This window comes from Gopherus flavomarginatus, chromosome 8 (genome assembly GCF_025201925.1).
Source record: "Gopherus flavomarginatus isolate rGopFla2 chromosome 8, rGopFla2.mat.asm, whole genome shotgun sequence".
Classification (NCBI taxonomy): Eukaryota; Metazoa; Chordata; order Testudines; family Testudinidae; genus Gopherus; species Gopherus flavomarginatus.
The window spans coordinates 4576814-4595080 of record NC_066624.1 but is presented as its reverse complement, the minus strand read 5'-3'; the positions used below and the strand labels follow the sequence as shown (position 1 = coordinate 4595080).

General features: G+C 44.3%; 1 protein-coding gene across 1 annotated transcript in view; it reads left to right on the top strand.

The window, feature by feature from the left end:
• The window catches only part of GPC3 (glypican 3), a 270979-nt gene that overhangs the window by 112009 nt on the left and 140703 nt on the right, over positions 1–18267 (top strand). Inside the window, exon 3 of the mRNA XM_050964411.1 lies at positions 11763–12457. Coding sequence (XP_050820368.1) covers positions 11763–12457 — 695 coding nt within the window. The remainder of the gene's footprint in view (positions 1–11762; positions 12458–18267) is intronic.

The window sequence follows — 18267 nt, the reverse complement described above, 5'->3', positions numbered from 1 at the left end:
GTCTCTGGTCAGGGAGAAGTTTAATAAGTATCTTTCCTGTGTACAACTGCTGAAGAGGCCACATACAGGAGGAGTGGGGAGAAGGAATGAGTCAGGGCACGTCTGGTGCCTTTATCTGCTCATTCTACCCTGCAGAGAAGACTCTTATAAACATCAGCAAGGCAGCAGAAAACTGCATACAAATTGTAAACACTAAGTGAAGCAGCATTTCAGGATTAATCGTGGATGGAGTGATCTGTCACAAACTAAAATTCTTAGAATTATCCAGTGCTGCTTTTAAAACACTGGTAGAGATTAGATCTTGTTTTGGATTACACCATATTATGCTCAGAAAATGCAGTGATTACAGCTTTTAGATCTGAAGGAACAAGAGCAACCATGAATTCTCAATACACATTTTTGCGTATGTTGGAGTAGGTATCGGTCTTGCAAGCTTTCAGTTCAGCCCTGATTCGGCCTAAGCACATGTGTAACTTTAGGGCTGGATTAGTGCCATTGAAGTAAATGGGGCTAGACCTACTAATGTGATTAAAGCTGTATATTTTCTGTAGAGACAGGGAAGTGTTAGGACCATTATGAAAAAACAAGAAGAAGTCTGGTGGCACCTTAAAGACTGACAGATTTATTTGGGCATAAGCTTTCATGGGTAAAAAATCCACTTCTTCAGATGCAAGAAGTGAGGTTTTTTACCCATGAAAGCTTATGCCCAAATAAATCTGTTAATTTTTAAGGTGCCACCAGACTCCTTGTTGTTTTCGTAGATACAGACTAACATGGCTACCTCCTGATACTTGATACCATTGTACAAGGCACTGGTGAGACCTCATCTGGAATAGTGTGTGCAGTTCTGGTCTCCCATGTTGAAGAAAGATGAATTCAAACTGGAACAGGTACAGAGAAGGGCTACTAGGATGATCAGAGAAATGGAAAACCTACCTTATGAGAGGAGACTCAAAGAGCTTGGTTTGTTTAATGAAACCCTAAGGGAGATCTGATTGCTCTCAGAGCATACAACAGAGGGTTAAATACCAGGGAGGGACAGGAGTTATTTAAATTAAGCACCAATGTTAACATAAGAACAAATGGATATAAACTGGCCATCAACAAGTTTAAGCTTGAGATTAGCCAAAGATTTCTAACCATCAGAGGAGTGAAGTTCTGGAGCAGCCTTCTAAGGGGAGCAATGGGAGCAAAAAACCTAACTGGCTTTAAAATTGAGCTTGATAAGTTTATGGAAGGGATGGTAGGATGCGACTGCCTACAATGGCATGAAGCCGATCTGCGACTGCTAGCAGCAAATATCCCAGTCAGCTAGATGGGGTGGGCTCTGAGTTACTATGGAGAATTCTTTCCCAAGTGCATTGCTGGTGGGTCTTGCCCACGTGCTCAGTGTCTAACTGATCACCACATTTGGGGTCAGGAAGGAATTTTCCCCCAGATCAGATGGGCAGAGACTCTGGGATTTTTTCGCCCCCCTCTGCAGCATAGGGCATGGATCACTTGTGGTTTAAACTAGTGTAAATGGTGGATTCTCTGTAACTTGAAATCTTTAAACCGTGATTTGAGGGCGTCAGTAACTCAGAGGCTAGGGCTCTGTTACAGGGGTGGGTGAGTGAGGGTCTGTGATGTGCAGGACGTCGGACTAGATAATCACCTTAAAGTCGGATTCTAAAGTTTATATATTTGCTAAACTGAGGCCTTAGTTTTTTAACAGAGCAGTGAAAGCTGCTGGAGCTCTTAACTAGTTTTAATTAGGTTTTCAGTTTTGCTAACTTGTTTTTCAGCCTTTTAAGAATTGACTGGCAACATGACTCCGTTTGTTTCCTTCCATGTTAATGTGCTAAATTATGACAAGAAATTTCCTCCTACAGAAAACTGTAAAAATTAATTAGGACTTTTTCTGTTCATTGTAACACTGGATGTTAATTAGACCAGAGAAAAGCTACCTAAAGTTTTATGCCACAAGAATGTATCTTTTTAAACTTTCTGTATTTGTGTCCATTAATGAAATAAAACTGATCCAAGGAATTCAACAGTGATTTAAAAACTGTTTTTGCCATACATGTGAAACCAGATAATTACAACCTGTGTGATGACACGTGTGAGAAAAGGGAATCCTGATTGGGAGCATCTGTCTTTAATCATGGGAATTAACATGCATGCAAATAGTGCGTTCTTCTGTCATAGCAAGTGGGCACCAGGTCGATCCTTTGTTCACTGTGAGGCTATTCTGAGAACAAGAAACGGGATTCTTGTACATTTTAATATATAGCAGTTGCCACTGAAAAAAGTCTGTATTTACCGCAGTTACTACACTACCCTGTTCCCGCTTCTAGCCATAGGGAAACGCAGGCAGTATTGCTGTACGGTAGCTGGATTAACTTTTTAATGGCAACCACTCTACTACTATCCATCCACCAGAATTATCTTGAGAACTGTAGAGAAAAGCACTACAATCATGTACCTGTTCAGACACCAGAAAGCAAATCAAACAACCCAAAAGTTGTTGCTTTTTAATTTCTCATAATTGTTAGCCAATCTCATGATTTTTTGGGACCTGACTCAAAAAAAAAAAATCTTTGGGATTGTCAGTAATGGAAAAAGAACTGCACCACAGCTGACAAAAAGCATTTTTTTAAGATCTATCACTCAGTGCAGTAAGAGAAACTAAATTGAAATGACGATATGCAATAGTACCATCTGGTGACTTATGCCACGTGTGAGAGGCATAACTTTAGCCTTGTCTATCTGATTGGTGTCCTTTTTAAAAACTTGCAGTAGAGTGTAAATCAGAATGGAACAAATCTGTTGAATTTTCTTTTATTACTGCCAAGGGAAACATTCTTGGGCTTTATTTCCTTTCTGCTCAATATATTGCAAACCTTTTCCAAGTTTGTAACAAAATATTTTGAGCAGTTTGAAAAATGACTAGCACTGGATCATACAAATTGTTCCTCTAACAGCCTGGCTTTTCTTGCCAACCATTGTTGCTCTCCCAGTAGGATTTTGTCCGTGTGCTTCTGTAATACAATCCTGAGCAATAAGTCTGAAGTTGTCTAGTTCATCAGATATTGAAGAAGTATTTCCTGCTTTGTCACTCGTCCCAGATGATTTTTGCTTTGGGTACATGCTCTAGACTAGAACAGTGCAAAAATATTCCCAGTCCAGAAGTTATATTTTTTGGCAAATTGACAGAAAGCATAACGTTTGGGCATTTTCATGATGAATAGTCAAGTTTCCCCTGGTGAATAAATTTTGCTTCAACTGAAAATTCACTAGGAAAAGTATATGTGGCCTTGAAAGGTTTCAGAAACATGGCTGTGGAAAGCACCGGGCCGGGGTCTAAGTGCTGTGTTGAGAGTAAATTAATTTCACTGGTGAATTTTTCTCCAACTTTCTAACCCTGAAGCAAAACCTCTAGTTGTCATGAATGGTCTCTTCCATGGGCTAAGGAATTCCCAGGGCCTGGTTCTGTGCTGACGGAAACTGCAGTGTTAGTGACAAGGTAGAGAAATGTGAATTGATTTGGCATTCCCTGGGTGATCAAAATGAGTGTAAACGTACATGTTGAGGTGACAGAGTGGGGATCAGCAGCGAAAGCTACTAATGAGGGTGCGTAAGGTAAAGCAGAAAGGTCCTAAAAATGCTAAAATTTGCTGCTGGGTTTATTACTTATTCACTGGGGCCAGGTTTTTCAAAAAGGCAAAAGAGTTTGGCTTCTAACTCTTATAGTCTCCTTGGAAAATCCCAGCTTGAGTTTCTGATGCAGTCTGAAACAGCCAAGACAGAAACCCGTGGAAGGAGGATGCCCTAATTCTAGTGAGGCTGCTGGGTACTCTCTAACCAGTGTGTGTAAATTAGCCATCCTTTGGCCTGTATTTATGTATGTATTTATTGTATTTATTTTCATGCTTCAAAAAGAGGATAGAAGTCAGAGGCAAAAAGGCTGTTGTGAATCAAAAATAATTCCTTAGAAGTTAAATTGCACATTATAACCAAAGCTAAACGAAAAAATGTCATATGCTGGGAAATGTTTCCTGTTGTTAACATGCGATATATATTCATGATACATTGTTGTGTGGGGGCAATGTCACCGATAAGGCATCCAAAATCTGTTTTGTGTTTAGTAACATTTTATGCATCAGAGCCAGGAAAGTAAATACATTTGTAAAGAAAAACACAAAATCTGTTTGTTCTTGCAATGCCTAACCGAAAGCTGCTCATGAATGCCCCATTTATGCAAATGTTTATACACGTAAGTAACTTTACTTATGTCAGTAAAGTTACTCATCTGTGTGTTCAGAGGACCAGGTCTCGAGTGACTTCAGAGAAAATTTGGTCTAAATAAGGACTGCAGGATTGGTCTTTTACCAGGGGTTAATTCATTTCTGAAAAGCATTCTGAATAAACAGGGTGCAAAGCAAGTTAACCATGTGAAAACCATGGACAGAGATCTAGCTGATTTGGAGTCGCTTTACTTAAAAGGCTGATGGAATCTGACAGCCTAAGGGTTTAGTTGTGTTTGTGCAGCAGGAATAATAGTGAGAGCTATAGTTACGGTTGTGTGAGTGACACTGACAGACCCTTGGTGCTAACTGCATGAGCTAAGGCTGCAGAGCAAACTCATTAATCCCTCTCTAAGTGGTCTCAGTGCCACTTGGAGGTTGCACATGCAGCCTTCACTCTGTCCCTTTGTGTTCATACACTAGAATAGTCTCCATCTCTGCATGATCGCACACTTGCATGCAATTTTTTTCTGCAGATTTGCAAAATGCACCATGTTTGGTGGATTGCTCGTGCAGCAGGCTCTGCTAAGGGTTGTTCCCTCATTGTCTGTGCACCTTGTAAATAAACAGCTTCAGTGGATTCTGTTTGGTACATACCGGGTAGGAAGTGCTGTACATGTGAATCTAAGGTAGTGGAGACATTATCTTGGACCATATAATCAAGAGCATTGTAATAAATCTGCACAAGCGGCAGGATTAAAGTTACAAGTGCACCTTTAACTTTGGCATTTCCTGACTTTTGAGCAATTAGCTGTGTCACCTTAATGCTTTCTTGTGCAGGTTTAAGGTTTATACAGGGAAACTTCAGTGGATTCTGTGCTGAGACTATAAAGTGGTGGAAATAATGATCTGAGGTGAGGATATTGGAAATTGGGAACAGTATAATTCTGGATGCGATTTATTGTCTCTCTGATTTTAACAAATGTATCATCATTCCATGGCAACTCTTCAGCATTCCCAGCAGCCATACTGTTCTCAGTCAGCTGTAGAAAGATTGACAGGTCCTGTCTTTTGCTTCTGAGCCTTTCTTGCTGAACCCCATTTTGGGACCTACTCTACTTCCAAACCCTTGACTAGGAAAGGCCAGTTTCTCCTGTCTCTCTTCCCCCATCCCATGCCCTGTATCCTCAACAAGATTTCAGCCTGTGTGTGCTTCTGAACTCTGCTTGAGCCTGCAGCCTGTAGAAGCTGTCAAGATCCTGCCAGTTTAATCCTGAGCCATTCTGCCTCCTGCCACAGCCGTTTTCAGTAGCTGCAGCTCAAGGGAGCACCTACCCTTTTCAGAAAAGCTGGCTTTTCAATTAAGCAACATATTTTTATGAGCTGAGCTGAGAGCAGAGTGATTTCATGCTTATGTCAATACTCCCCACTCAATGGACTGTTATGACCTTTTTTACTTATTTTCTTTTTTATCATTTCCATTTCGTAATGGCAATAGGACACTCAGTGCACCGCAGATCTGGGGAGTTATTGCACTTAAGTAGCTGAAGTCATTCAGACTTTGGCGTCATGCCTCACAGTCTCCCTGAACCTTGTCGTAACTCTCCTTAAATTGCTGGATGGAAGGTCTGATTGCATAACTAGTATATCCATTCAAACCAATTGTTGCCAGCTCCCTGCATTCTAGAGTAAGGGGTCAGCCATTTTTGTAAGCATGTACTCTGCCATCCATAATAAATTGCCCTTTGTATTAGTATTACCATAGTCAAAGGATCATACAGCATAAGTGCATCAAATGTGATGCTGAGGGCTTGGTCCTCAGCTGCTAACACAGCTGCTAACATTCTGTCTGAATTCCCTCCACATTCCAATTGGGTACAGCAATGTTCTTCACTTCATTGGTAAACAACGCCCATGTTTGACCCCAGAGCTGGATGAAGTGCTGGATGAAAGTGACCTCAGTGTATAATTTGCATATCTATTTTTAAAGCACTTTTGGATACTTTTACATTAAGCATATACATAACTACTGCCCTGAATAGGGTTACGTTCCTGAATCGTAGCCTATAGTCTGGTCATTAGGTTATAACTGTGATCCGCTGACACCAGAAAGATGGATCCATGGCCATATTTAATGCCTGGTGTTTGATGCAGTTATTTCTTGTAAGAGAAATAGCTTAAAAGGCGATTAAAAATTGCACAGCATGATCAAGGTGTATTGTCTGTGCCTTTCGGAATTTATGGTGATACCTGAAATAGAACTTCCCCTTTAAAGAGTTGGTGGGCCATAGTTTGTCCTTTGATACCCATGTCCATTGGAAGTTCTGAGTGCATCTCCAAGCACAGAATTTGTGTCACTGCTGTCAGATGTCAGGGATTTTTGTCACTGTTCTGTTTACAGAACATTGTGCCGTAGCGAGACCTGCAAGCCACCCTGAGTTGTCCTCTTAGAAAATGTCTTTCAAGCAGTTTTATTTAACTTTCTAAAGCTACCTTCCTCCAACTAAAGTTGCAAGAGTTTCAACCACCCCATGTTGTAGGCAGGGCTACTTTTACCATCAGCAAACCCAGGCCACTGAATTTGCTGGGAATGAGAAGTCCGGGGATCTGCAGCATTACATCTCCCTTCCACTCTCCCTACCGATCCATTCTTGTGAACTTGCAGGGGATTGAAGCTCAAAAGTTTTCTCCTCTTTGAAGTACTTGGAATTTGACCGTGGGTCACTTGCTGGCATCAGTTTTAAAACTATCTGTGGCTTTGGAGGAATATTTTAAAACCGAAAATGTGGTGGTGTTTTTTTTAGTGTGGAGCTGGGTGGGGAAGGATAATTTGGATCTGTGAGCCTTCACTGGGTAACTTCTTAAATTTCCTACCGTGGCAGCAGAATGCCAATCAAGGCGCTGACATGTGTCCTCTGCTTCCCTATTACATTCTCAAAGGGGTGAAGACAAAGGTTCCAAGAAACAAAAAACAGAGACTCTTTGCCAGTTGTTATGAAAAACATTAAGTAAGTCTCTTGACCCTTAAAGCAACGGGACTCTGAGTGCTTGCTCTTCTGTTACACCACTGCCCCTGAGTCCTCTCTGAAGCATCCCTAGCTGTAGGCGGTTTGCATAGGAGTCTGGAATATTTTCTAATCAGTGAAGATTCCCTTAGCTCTGATGCTAGCTTGCAAGGCACAGAGGTATGGGAAAACGGAAAAAGGAAGTTTCTGAGGCAACCAGCCAAGAAGAGGTTAAAAGTGAACGGGGTGAGACAGCATGAAGAACCTGCTACAGGTTATACAAGGCGCTCAAAGACATTGGCCCAAAAGGTGCTTATAGTTTGTGTCAAGGCAGAAGCTGTTCGCCGTGCTCTTGAGAGTAAAGAAGAAAAGTTTCTTCATTGCCATGCCCTACTTAAAGAAACTCTTGTTTTCAGGCGTTTCTGCTGGCACAAGCTTAACTTGTCCTCCTTGTGCAGAAACATTATGATACACGTGCTATGGGTTCCGTAGGGCCCCTGCCACAGGTTGCGTAACGAGAGGGACACCAAGCAGAGCGGGTTCTCTTCCTGGCTGTGCTGCAGACATCTTCCATGAGGCTGGGTAGAACTATCACAATGGATTAATGTGGGGGTGGGTTGAGGTTGCATACGCAGTCCTAACTTGGGCATTTCTCAACCTTTGGGGTACCTGAATTTTCAGCTTTAACATTCTCATAATGTAGCTTTTTGCATAGAATTGAAGATTTATATCATAGTCGCGTCTACAGATCCCAATCAAGATGAGGACCCGAGCATGCTAAGTGTTGTACGTACACAGATCAAGACACAATCCGTGCCCTGAGGCCCTTACAGTCTAAGAAACGATCTCTGTAATATAGGCTAGTGCCCCTCCCCCAGGTGGGCCCATCTCCTGGCAGAGGGCTGGTCGCTGATCTAGCTGACGGCCAGGGCTGGCTCCAGGCACCAGCTTTCCAAGCATGTGTTTGGGGTGGCAATCTGCAAGGGGTGGCAGTCCCAGTGTTTTTGCCCCAAGCAGCATGCCAAATTGCCACTGTGGACGGCAGGGGCAGTCCATATGCCATTAGGGTGGCACGCGCGTTCCCATGGCGGCGGCAGTTTGGCGGCAGCTTCTATGTTCAGCTGTCCGTGGTGGCGTAGCTTCTGTCTTCCGGCTGAAGATAGAAGCTGCCGCCGAATTGCCGCCGCCACGGAAATGTGTATGCCGTCCTAATGGCACACGGACTGCCCCCGCCGTCAGCGGCGGCAGTTTGGCGTGCTGCTTGGGGTGGCGAAAACAGTAGAGCCGGCCCTGCTGATGGCAGCCATCTTGTGGAAAAGTGATGTAACTTGTGATCCCGCTGGTATCGAGAGCCAGTGCTCATCGGTTTCCATTCTGCTCCAGTACAGACTTAACAAATGGGAAAAGAACACTATGGATTAAAAATTAAACATTTCCTTCAATTATTAAACATGAATAATTGTCATGCAAATCGAGCCTGGATTCGTGTTTCCAGACAGACACAGATCAAAGGAGTTATGCTGCGAAATGTCAGCAACCTGTGAACTAAGAGGCTGTTCGTTATTTTTATCATTTTATTAGTAGTACTCTGGAGGATGAGGGACCTAGAACAGTGTAGCTGTTTAGCATAAAAAAGACTTGCATTTTTGTCTGCTGGGATATCTGCTGCTCTTTAACTTGTTCACGTGCATATCTAGAGAGAGGAACTGGGGGTATATCAGCTTGATACCATTTGCGCAGGAAAATACTGATCGATATACAATTAGGCCACAACTGCTAAGTGAGCCCATCACTGGAGGTGCTTTTAATTAGTCCTGTTCATGGTGTGAAGGAGATACATGCAGAATGTCCCTGGGTCCTGGAGAGAGGATTGGGAAAATGTGGAATTCTGACTCCAGAAATACATATGCAGCCTTCATGAAGTCAATGGGAGTTGTGTGTGTGTGTGTGTGTGTGTGTGTGTGTGTGTATATCTGAAGGTAGTTTGGCCCTGAATACAGATGTCCAAGTACTATATTGAATCCTCTCCAGATAACTTCATCTGAACGATAAAACCACGTGGAAAAACTTGAAAGGAACAAAAGCGGGGAGAGGGAGCTTGTGTTTTCAAGCAAAGAAACATTAATATTTCGGTGAGCTCCTCTTGTCATATGCCCTTGTTGCTTTAATATTGCCAGGCATTCGAGACGGACATCCCATTTTGCAACATAATTCATGAGGGGTCAGTCTGTTGCCTTCATTCACAAGGGCTGGGGTTTCACACTTCACCTGGCCGTAGGTGTCTGCCTGGGGCTGGAAGGTTCCTAAGGAACTTGCCTGGTGGAAAGCAGGTAAAATCCAGAGTGCAGGGAAAGCATGGGAGATTCTAGATCCTTTATGCTGAGTGAAGCCTCATTCTGCAAGTAGTTCTCCCTCCACCCCTTCCACATGCACCAGGCAGGGTTCCCTGAACCCCACCCCTCAATCGCTAGGCGGTGATTCTGCCTTCCCTAGACTTGTCCCTCTCCACAGCAACAGCCATCACAACTGACCGGCTAGCGTAACCTGCTCCCCACCCAACCAGTCACCCAGCAGGCAAAGGCCTCGGGGTCACCCTCCTGCTATCTTTGTGAGGTGCTGAGACAGGGCTGCCAGCAGGTGTGGGTGTACCTGGGGCAGCCCTATCTCCCCTCCCTGCTGAGAGACCACCTGGGGATTGTGCTGCAGTTGGGGCAGCTGTCGTACCTGCTCTCCAAACTGTTAGGTAGCCTCTCTACCTTCCCTCTGGCTGACCTCTGCCCTCATCCCGCTGGTGCCTGGCCACATGAGTAGCACTGAGAACGGGGAGGAGGCAGAATTTGCACCACCATGGCCTGGGAAAAACCACTGGCCCCACTGACACCAGGGGCCCTTTCCGCTACCCCATCCCTTCCCCTATTCTGCCCATTCCTCACTCAGTGACCTCCCAAGTTGCCCAGCCAGACTGCCAACTCCCCAGACTCCTCTTTCATAACCCCCACCCCTCAGCTAGCTGCCCTTGGCAATTCCCCCTCACACCCAGATCTGCCAGGTAACTCCTGTCCTTCCCACCCAGCCTGCAACTAAGCCCTGGTACCTTCCACCACCACTGCAGCAGCCTCCAGCTGCCCCGCCTGCCATCCCTAGAGATGCAGGGTGTTTGTGCACAGGCATTGTCTCTCACCACGTCTTTCTGGGGCTTGCAGAAGGGACTGGCTCCCAACTCCTCCTCCATGCCTGTTCCACTGCTGAGGGGACCATGGGAGCAGAAGAATCACAGATTTTTCTCTCAGTTGAGAAATGTCATGTATGGAGCCACCAAAACCTGGGCAGCTGGCTAGGAGTGAGGTGGACAAGGTGTGGAGTGGATTTCAAGAGGAAGGGAAGGAAGAATATTTTCCCCAGAGGATTTCTCACATGGAAAGGTTTTTTTTGAGGCGAGCCCCCTGTTATAATCTCAGCAGCACTTCACTGATTGGTGAGGGTGACCCTAAACCTCCAACTGCAGAAGCGGGGGCTGGACAACAGGGGGCGGATCACTCAAAATCCTGGACAGGATACTGGGCTAGATGGATGATTGGTCTGGCCATTCTTATGTTTTCATGAGCATATGGAATTTTGTTTAACATTTACTTCTGCTTGATGTGACATTAATGTGGTTTAGGGAGCTACAGAGAAATTCAGTGGTATTGGGTAGCCTTTTCTGGTCTGTCTGAACTAATCGGTGGTCTACGTCCAGAACCTAATGGTGAGCCTCACAAAAATTCACCCTCATGTTTGGCACCGTTGCTGGTTGTTTCCATGGAGGGATCAGCAATGGATACTTAGCTGCCTTCTTTGTGGAAATGCTCCTTCTTTGGGCTCTTCCATGGATAAACTCATTTTCCAATGGGGAGGAGGTGGAACTGGGTACTTAACTGGTATGAATCCAGTGAAGTTAATGGAGTTGTGCCAATGTACTCTAGCAGAGAATCTAGTCTCCAATACCTTTCACAGGAATTAAAATGACTAAAAAAAATGTCAAAAGAAGAATCAGTGCAGAAAGCTAAATCCCGATAACCTCTATGAACCTATAAATATTTTCCTTTCCATGGTAGAATGTCAGAGTTTAATATTTCCTGATTTGACATCTTATACAGTTTGGTGTCAAGTATGTATCCATCTTAAATTAAGAGACTTGATATAGAATTCCGGTTAATTTCAAATCAATATGAGAGAGAGAGAGAGAGAGGTCTTGCAATGCTAGCTCATTTTTGTAATCAATATTTTCTTTAAAAATTGAAATTCAACTAGATCATAGCTTTTGTTGTTTGAAATGTCACTTGTGTTTAAAGAGTTTATAAACTCCTCAGATCTTATACACTGCCTCTGATATGATATAGTTCTAGCAGTGACAGCTACAGATGTGGATATGTCAGTGGATGAACAGCAGTGTGAATAGGACCTCAGTCTTAGTGACAAACATATTATAGTACTTGTTGTCCCATCTCAGAGTTTCTTTTAATTCTTTGTTTTGTTTTGTTTTTATTTTCAGAAGCCTTCGAAATTGTAATACGGCATGCAAGAAACTACACCAACACCATGTTTAGGAACCACTACCAGAACATGGGGTCCAGAGCTCTTAAGTTTGTCGGAGAACTTTTTACAGATATCTCTCTTTACATACTGGGCTCTGACATCAATGTGAATGACATGGTCAATGAATTTTTTGACAGCTTGTTCCCTTTAGTCTACTCACACTTGATGAACCCAGGCTTCCCTGACCCCTCCGGAGAAATGATAGAATGCCTGCGGGCAGCAAGACGAGACCTCAGGGTGTTTGGTAACTACCCCAAAATTATGATGACCCAGGTGTCAAAGTCATTGCAGACCACGCGAGCCTTCCTACAAGCACTCAACCTGGGGATTGAAGTAATAAATACTACCGACCACTTAAAATTCAGCAAGGAATGTGGACGTGCGCTGCTGAGGATGTGGTACTGTTCTCATTGCCAAGGGCTACTGATGGCGAAGCCTTGTGCCGGATACTGCAGTGTTGTCATGCAAGGGTGCCTGGCCAGCGTTGTGGAGATAGATAACTATTGGAGAGAATATATTTGGTCCCTGGAAGGGCTGACCAAAGGCATGTATGGAATCTATGACATGGAGCATGTCCTGCTCAGTCTCTTCTTGTTGATACGAGACTCGGTCATGTATGTTCAGAAGAATGGAGGGAAGCTGTCTGCAACAGTGAGTTCTTTTAAATATTTCTATGTACTGGTTCTTACAACTGTCTTTTTCCATGTGATCAGGCTATCCATTGAACATGGGAGCTTCGAGTATTTTAGAAAAACTTCCAGTAAAACAAACAACTCTTTCCCCCCGGCTCCCTCCCTCGATTCATTCTGACTTCTAAGACTTACCTGAAACTGCCGTATCGCAGAACGGGGGTTAATTCCCAGCTCAGGCTCTTGGACCTACGGTCTAGGTTGTCAGGCGCTGGGAATGTGCAGTGGTGACTGAGTTTCTCTTAGGAACTGCTGCTGAGCGATCCAACCAGCTGATTTCAGGGGTTATAGGAGACACACAGACAAAGGAGCCTCATTCCGTCTGTGTCAGTATGAGTTGTGAAATCAGTGGGGGATCCACAGGATTTCAGCTGGGGTGTGAAGCACTGCAGATGGTGGAGGAGGGACCACATTCCTTCCTAGTTTAACATTAGCTGTCTGGTGTATGGTTGCTCCAAACAGCGAGAGCAGTGCATCCTGTATTGTACAGTCCAGGGCAGGTAAAAATCCATGATTTTTTTAAAATTTCACATTTCTTTTATTTAAATTGGATTTTTTGATGCTCGTGTTTAAATTATAAACATTTTTCTTTTAAAAACTAACCCTGTTTAAAATGAAATCTGAATTCAATACAAAATATGTCAAAGCCTAAACTACTTATAATATTTTACAACATTTACATAAAAATAAATATGCTGAATCCATGAGCCTCTGTCAAAACCTTTGAGTGTAAGGTTGCTCTTCTACAGAAAGAGAGGGTGCGGGGGTAGAGGGAACATCTAGCTTGATAAATATGTCAGAGTAAGTCATATACTGTACTAAGGAATTGATCCTCTGAGGGCCCCAGGGTCCGTGCTGTTCGGTACAGAAGACTGGCAAAGTCCACGCAGGCACTGAAACCTGGCCTCTGACCCCAGGAGACACCATCATGTGTCTCATTGGCGTCCTCCACTGAGCCCACCTGGGTGGTCTCATACTCCTATTCTATAGCTTCTCCCTACCTGAGCTTTGATTGGCTCAGTTCTCAAATTATGAATATTTATGACTGCACCCACCATGGAAACTTCCTCTGTAGTCCATGGGAAAACACTGATCTGCCCATAAATGATTAGGGTAGATGGTTTTGGGCACGTCAGGTAAGTGGCCTTGCTCTATCTCCTTGCATGTGTACACGAAGAGAGATGCAATCAGAAATCCATTGATTTCTGAACACCTCCCTCTCTGTCTCTAAACACACACAAAACTGCAGCGCCAAAGGCTTATGGGCTACGTGAGCAAAAGTCTTGGATTGTTGTTAGTTCTTTTGTTTTCCTGGGGGGCGGGGGAGTTACGGAACAAGGGAGGAGGGGGCAGAGCATGCAACCGGAAAGGAGCAACACTGGTGTGAAAGCTGTGGGAAGAAGAGACAATATTCTTCAGGGCGCAGCCTCTGGGATTGATTGCAACACCTGGGAACTGGAGAAAAAATCTGTCATGGCTGCAGATCATAAAGAGACCTTCTCTGGGAACATATTCAAGAAATTCCTGTAGTTCTGGGTGAAAAAGGAACAGGTGTAATGTAAAATTTAAATGGTGCGACAAGGCCTGGCTGTCGGAATGAAACACCATAATGGAAAATGCTCCTCAGATGGCAGTGACTTCGAAGATGATGATGTGGATGTATCTGAACAACCTGGATGAACTGGTTAGTAAACTTACTTTTGTACCATTCTTATGGCCTGTCTACCACGTCCTTACTGTGCTATGATGATAACTTAGATTATGGTCATAAGTTAGTGTTTTGAGTGGATTGTTTGATTATTTCTGAATTTCAAAATGTTAGTGTTCAGAATAGAATTGGTATGTTAGTTTGTTATGGGAGTATTTACCAAGTACATTTGAACTATTACTGCTGGACTTCTGACATGATTTTTTGTTGCTCAGTATAATCAAACATCTTAGGTGAAGATAACCTGTTTAAACATAAAGTTTTATTAGGCGTTTATGAATTTAAATCTTTTGAAAAAAAATTTCCAAGTTGTTTGGTAGGTTGCTACAGATAAGAGTTTAAATAGATTTTGAAAATCCTTATGATTTATTAACGAGGTTTAGAATAAATTAAATAATTTAAACAGTGGTACTAACAGTTGCAGTAGGAGGAATCCTCCATTTACAATCCCATTTTTAAAGCAGTGCAGAGTAATGCTCAGTGAGTGAGAGTGACCTGTTTTTATGATTTTGTTTCAGTGCCCAGCTTAAACATAAGAGGTTGTGAACGTCCATCATCCGCAACGTCTGCAAGTTCAGAATCACCTGCTGCAACTAAACACTTGTCAAACAGTAAATTACCTGGATCGAAAAAAAATACTTTCTTCATCATCCAGTAAGTTCGTAACCAGGACCATCAAATTCCAGGCAGACCTCTTAGATGAAAAGATGGCTGGGTTCATTTATGCAATAAATTCTCCTTTTCTTCTTGTTCAGAACCAACTTTTCATTGACGTGGTTGAATCATTATGACCAGCTACACTCCACCCGGCAGAGCAGACATTACAGGAAGGTTGCTGGATACAGGGTATGAAAGGGAAACTGAACAGTGTGCAAAAAACATCGACAGGAACTTCGTTAAGCTGAAGGCAGGTCTACACTTAATACACTGCAGCATAGCAACTGCACCAGTGCAGTGAAGCACTTCAGTGAAGATACTATCATGCTGACAGGAGAGCTTCTCCCGTTGGCGTAGTTAATCCACGTCCCCGAGAGGCAGTAGCTATTTCAATGGAAGAAGTTCTTCTGTTGACATTGTGCTGTTTACACCAGGGGATAGGTCGGTATAACCACTTCGCTCTGGGGTGTGGTGAGCGGTGTAGTTATATTGATGTAAGTTTGTAGTGTAGACCTGGCCTGAGTCTTGATGGGTGGAGCAATGTACACAATGATCCAGCAATACATGCTAGTGTGACAACAGAAAGTGGGGTGTCTGTCTTACAGAAACAACTGAGACATCAGGAAATGCCCATACCGTAGAGTACTTAAAAGAAGTAGCAGTGAAAGCTGTCACAGACTGAACAGAAATTCAAGTGTCAGTTGTGTAGCTTTGTCACAGGCACTGCAGCAAATGTAGCAAAGATGAGAAGAAATCGAGAAGAAGGTAACAAAGGGAACCTGAAACTTGTAATGCATGGGTGCAGTGCTCATTTGATGCATCTTTTAGCTAGTGTCTTGTGCTGACATTGCAAAATACTTTCATGACAACCACTCTGCTTCAGCCTCACTGAAGAGAGAAGGCGAAGCCAGATGAATTCTCCCCCAGGATGTACAGTGGAATTCAGTGGTTGACTGTTCTGAACTATGTGTTCAGAACTGGCCTATTCTGATGACAGGTTGTGAAGAAAATTGTGACCAAACAGATGGAACTACCACAGCCAAAGTACTCAGCACTGGACTGGAGAGCAATGTAGAAGATGGGCTGAATACACCGAAACCTGCTTCCAGAGCCTTCCACAAATGGCAGGAAGATTGCTGCTGGGTTGCCGATGCTGCTGAAATTTGGAAAGGACTTCGAGGGACCTTGACAAAAGAGGTGCTGGCAGGAAAGAGGCGGCTGGATCAAGCAAAGTACCAGGGTAGATGTGAGCTGCTGAAGAAGATGCTGCTAAGACCTGGGCATCTAATAATCACCAGCCGCTCGTGCCAGCCATAACAGCTTTCAGGGTGGGAGGGGACCATTCGAGCAGGACACGTTTGCTGATGCTGTTTTAAAGCAAGTCACACCGCTGAACCCTGACTGTCCCCCAGGACCTCCGCTCCTTATCCAACCTCCCCTCCCCTCTCCCTACCCCCTGCCCAGGGCGCTTATTGGAAAGCCTGGGAGGTGAGTGGGCGCAAGCTACGTGGCTGCGGGGGAGGGAGGGACAGGAGGGGAGGGGCCGGGGGTAGCCTCCCGGGTCAGGTGCTCAAGGGCCGGGCAGCCTCACGCCTCCCCTTGGAATTTCTTCATGCCCCCCAAGGGGGTGCACCCCCCAGTTTGGGAACCAATGATTTAGTAAAGAAGCAATAAATCATTCCCATTTCCTAGCATACTAAATATGTACAATCAATAAGAATCTGAACATATTAAGCTATATAATTGCTTCATAAATATATATAGTTATAGTGCACCCTGCGAGGTAGTCCCCCCACAAAGTACCCAATCTAGTGTAAAAGCTCTACTTAATTGTAATTCAACATGTTTTAATGATTATATCAACCAATGAGAATGCACCTCTAAGTAGAAAATAACTGAATTACAAATAGAAAAGTGGATTACAATAGAAGATTTAAATCAATCCACTCTGTGTTCTGCATTACTACAGTAGGTAAGGGGTCCTCTCTCCTGCTAACGCATTCTCAGTCTTGGTTACATATCTCAGGGTATGTCTACACTATGAAATTAGGTTGATTTAATAGAAGTCGATTTTTTTAGAAATGGATTTGATACAGTCGATTGTGTGTGTCTCCACCAAGCGCATTAAGTCAGCGGTGTGCGTCCACAGTACCGAGGCTAACGTCGACTTTCGGAGTATTGCACTGTGGTAGCTATCCCACAGTCTCTGCCCCCCATTGGAATTCTGGGTTGAGCTCCCAATGCCTGATGGGGCAAAAACATTGTTGTGGGTGGTTTTGCGAACATGTCATCAGGACCCTCATCTTCCCTCCCTTCTTCCTTTGCTCCATGAAAGCAATGGCAAACAATTGTTTCTCGCCTTTTTTCCTGGGTTACCCATGCAGATGACATACATGGCAAGCATGGAGCCTGCTCAGCTCACTGTCACTGTACATCTCCTGGGTGCTGCTGGCAGACGCGGTACTGCACTGCTACACAGCAGCAGCTCCATGCCTTTGCGGCAGCAGATGGTGCAGTAGGACTGCTAGCCATCATCATCGTCTCCTGGGTGCTCCTGGTCGGTCAGGGCGTCTGGGCAGACATGGGTGCTCCTGGCCGACCTTGGTGAGGTCAGTCAGGGGCACCTGAACATAAATGGGAGTGACTCCAGGTCATTCTATTCTTTAAGTTTTGTCTAATGGAGATTCAGTCCTGCCTGGAATATCATGCCCGCTGGAGGCTTCAGCCTCAGGCTGCTCCCCTAGTCGGCAGCACAGCGCGGTTGCACCTACCCCAGCCTGCTCCTTGCTCCCGTGGCTCATGAAGACTGGACAGTAGTAAGGAGCAGTTCCACTATAGGCTGAGCAAGTACAGAATGGTGGTAGAATGTGCCTTTGGACATTTAAAAGCTCGCTGGCGCAGCTTACTGACTCTGTTAGACCTCAGCGAAACCAGTATTCCCATCGTTATTACTGCCTGCTGTGTGCTCTACAATATCTGTGAGAGTAAGGGGTAGACGTTTATGTCAGGGTGGGAGTTTGAGGCAAATTGCCTGGCCACTGATTACATGCAGCGAGACACCAGGGTGGTTAGAAGAGCACAGCAGGGCATGCTGTGCATCAGAGAAGCTTTGAAAACCAGTTTCTTGACTGGCCAGGCTACAGTGTGAAAGTTCTGTGTGTTTCTTCTTGATGAAAACTCACCCCCTGGGTTCACTCTACTTCCCTGTAAGCCAACCACCCTCCTCTCCCCCCTTTGATCTCCGCTTGCAAAGGCAATAAAGTAATCGTTGTTTCAAATTAATGCATTCATTATTAATTCGTCACACAAATGGGGGGATAACTGCTAAGGTAGCCTGGGAGGGGTGGAGGAGGAGGGAAACACAGGGGTGGGGTAGTTGTAGGGGCACCCTCTAGAATGGCATGCAG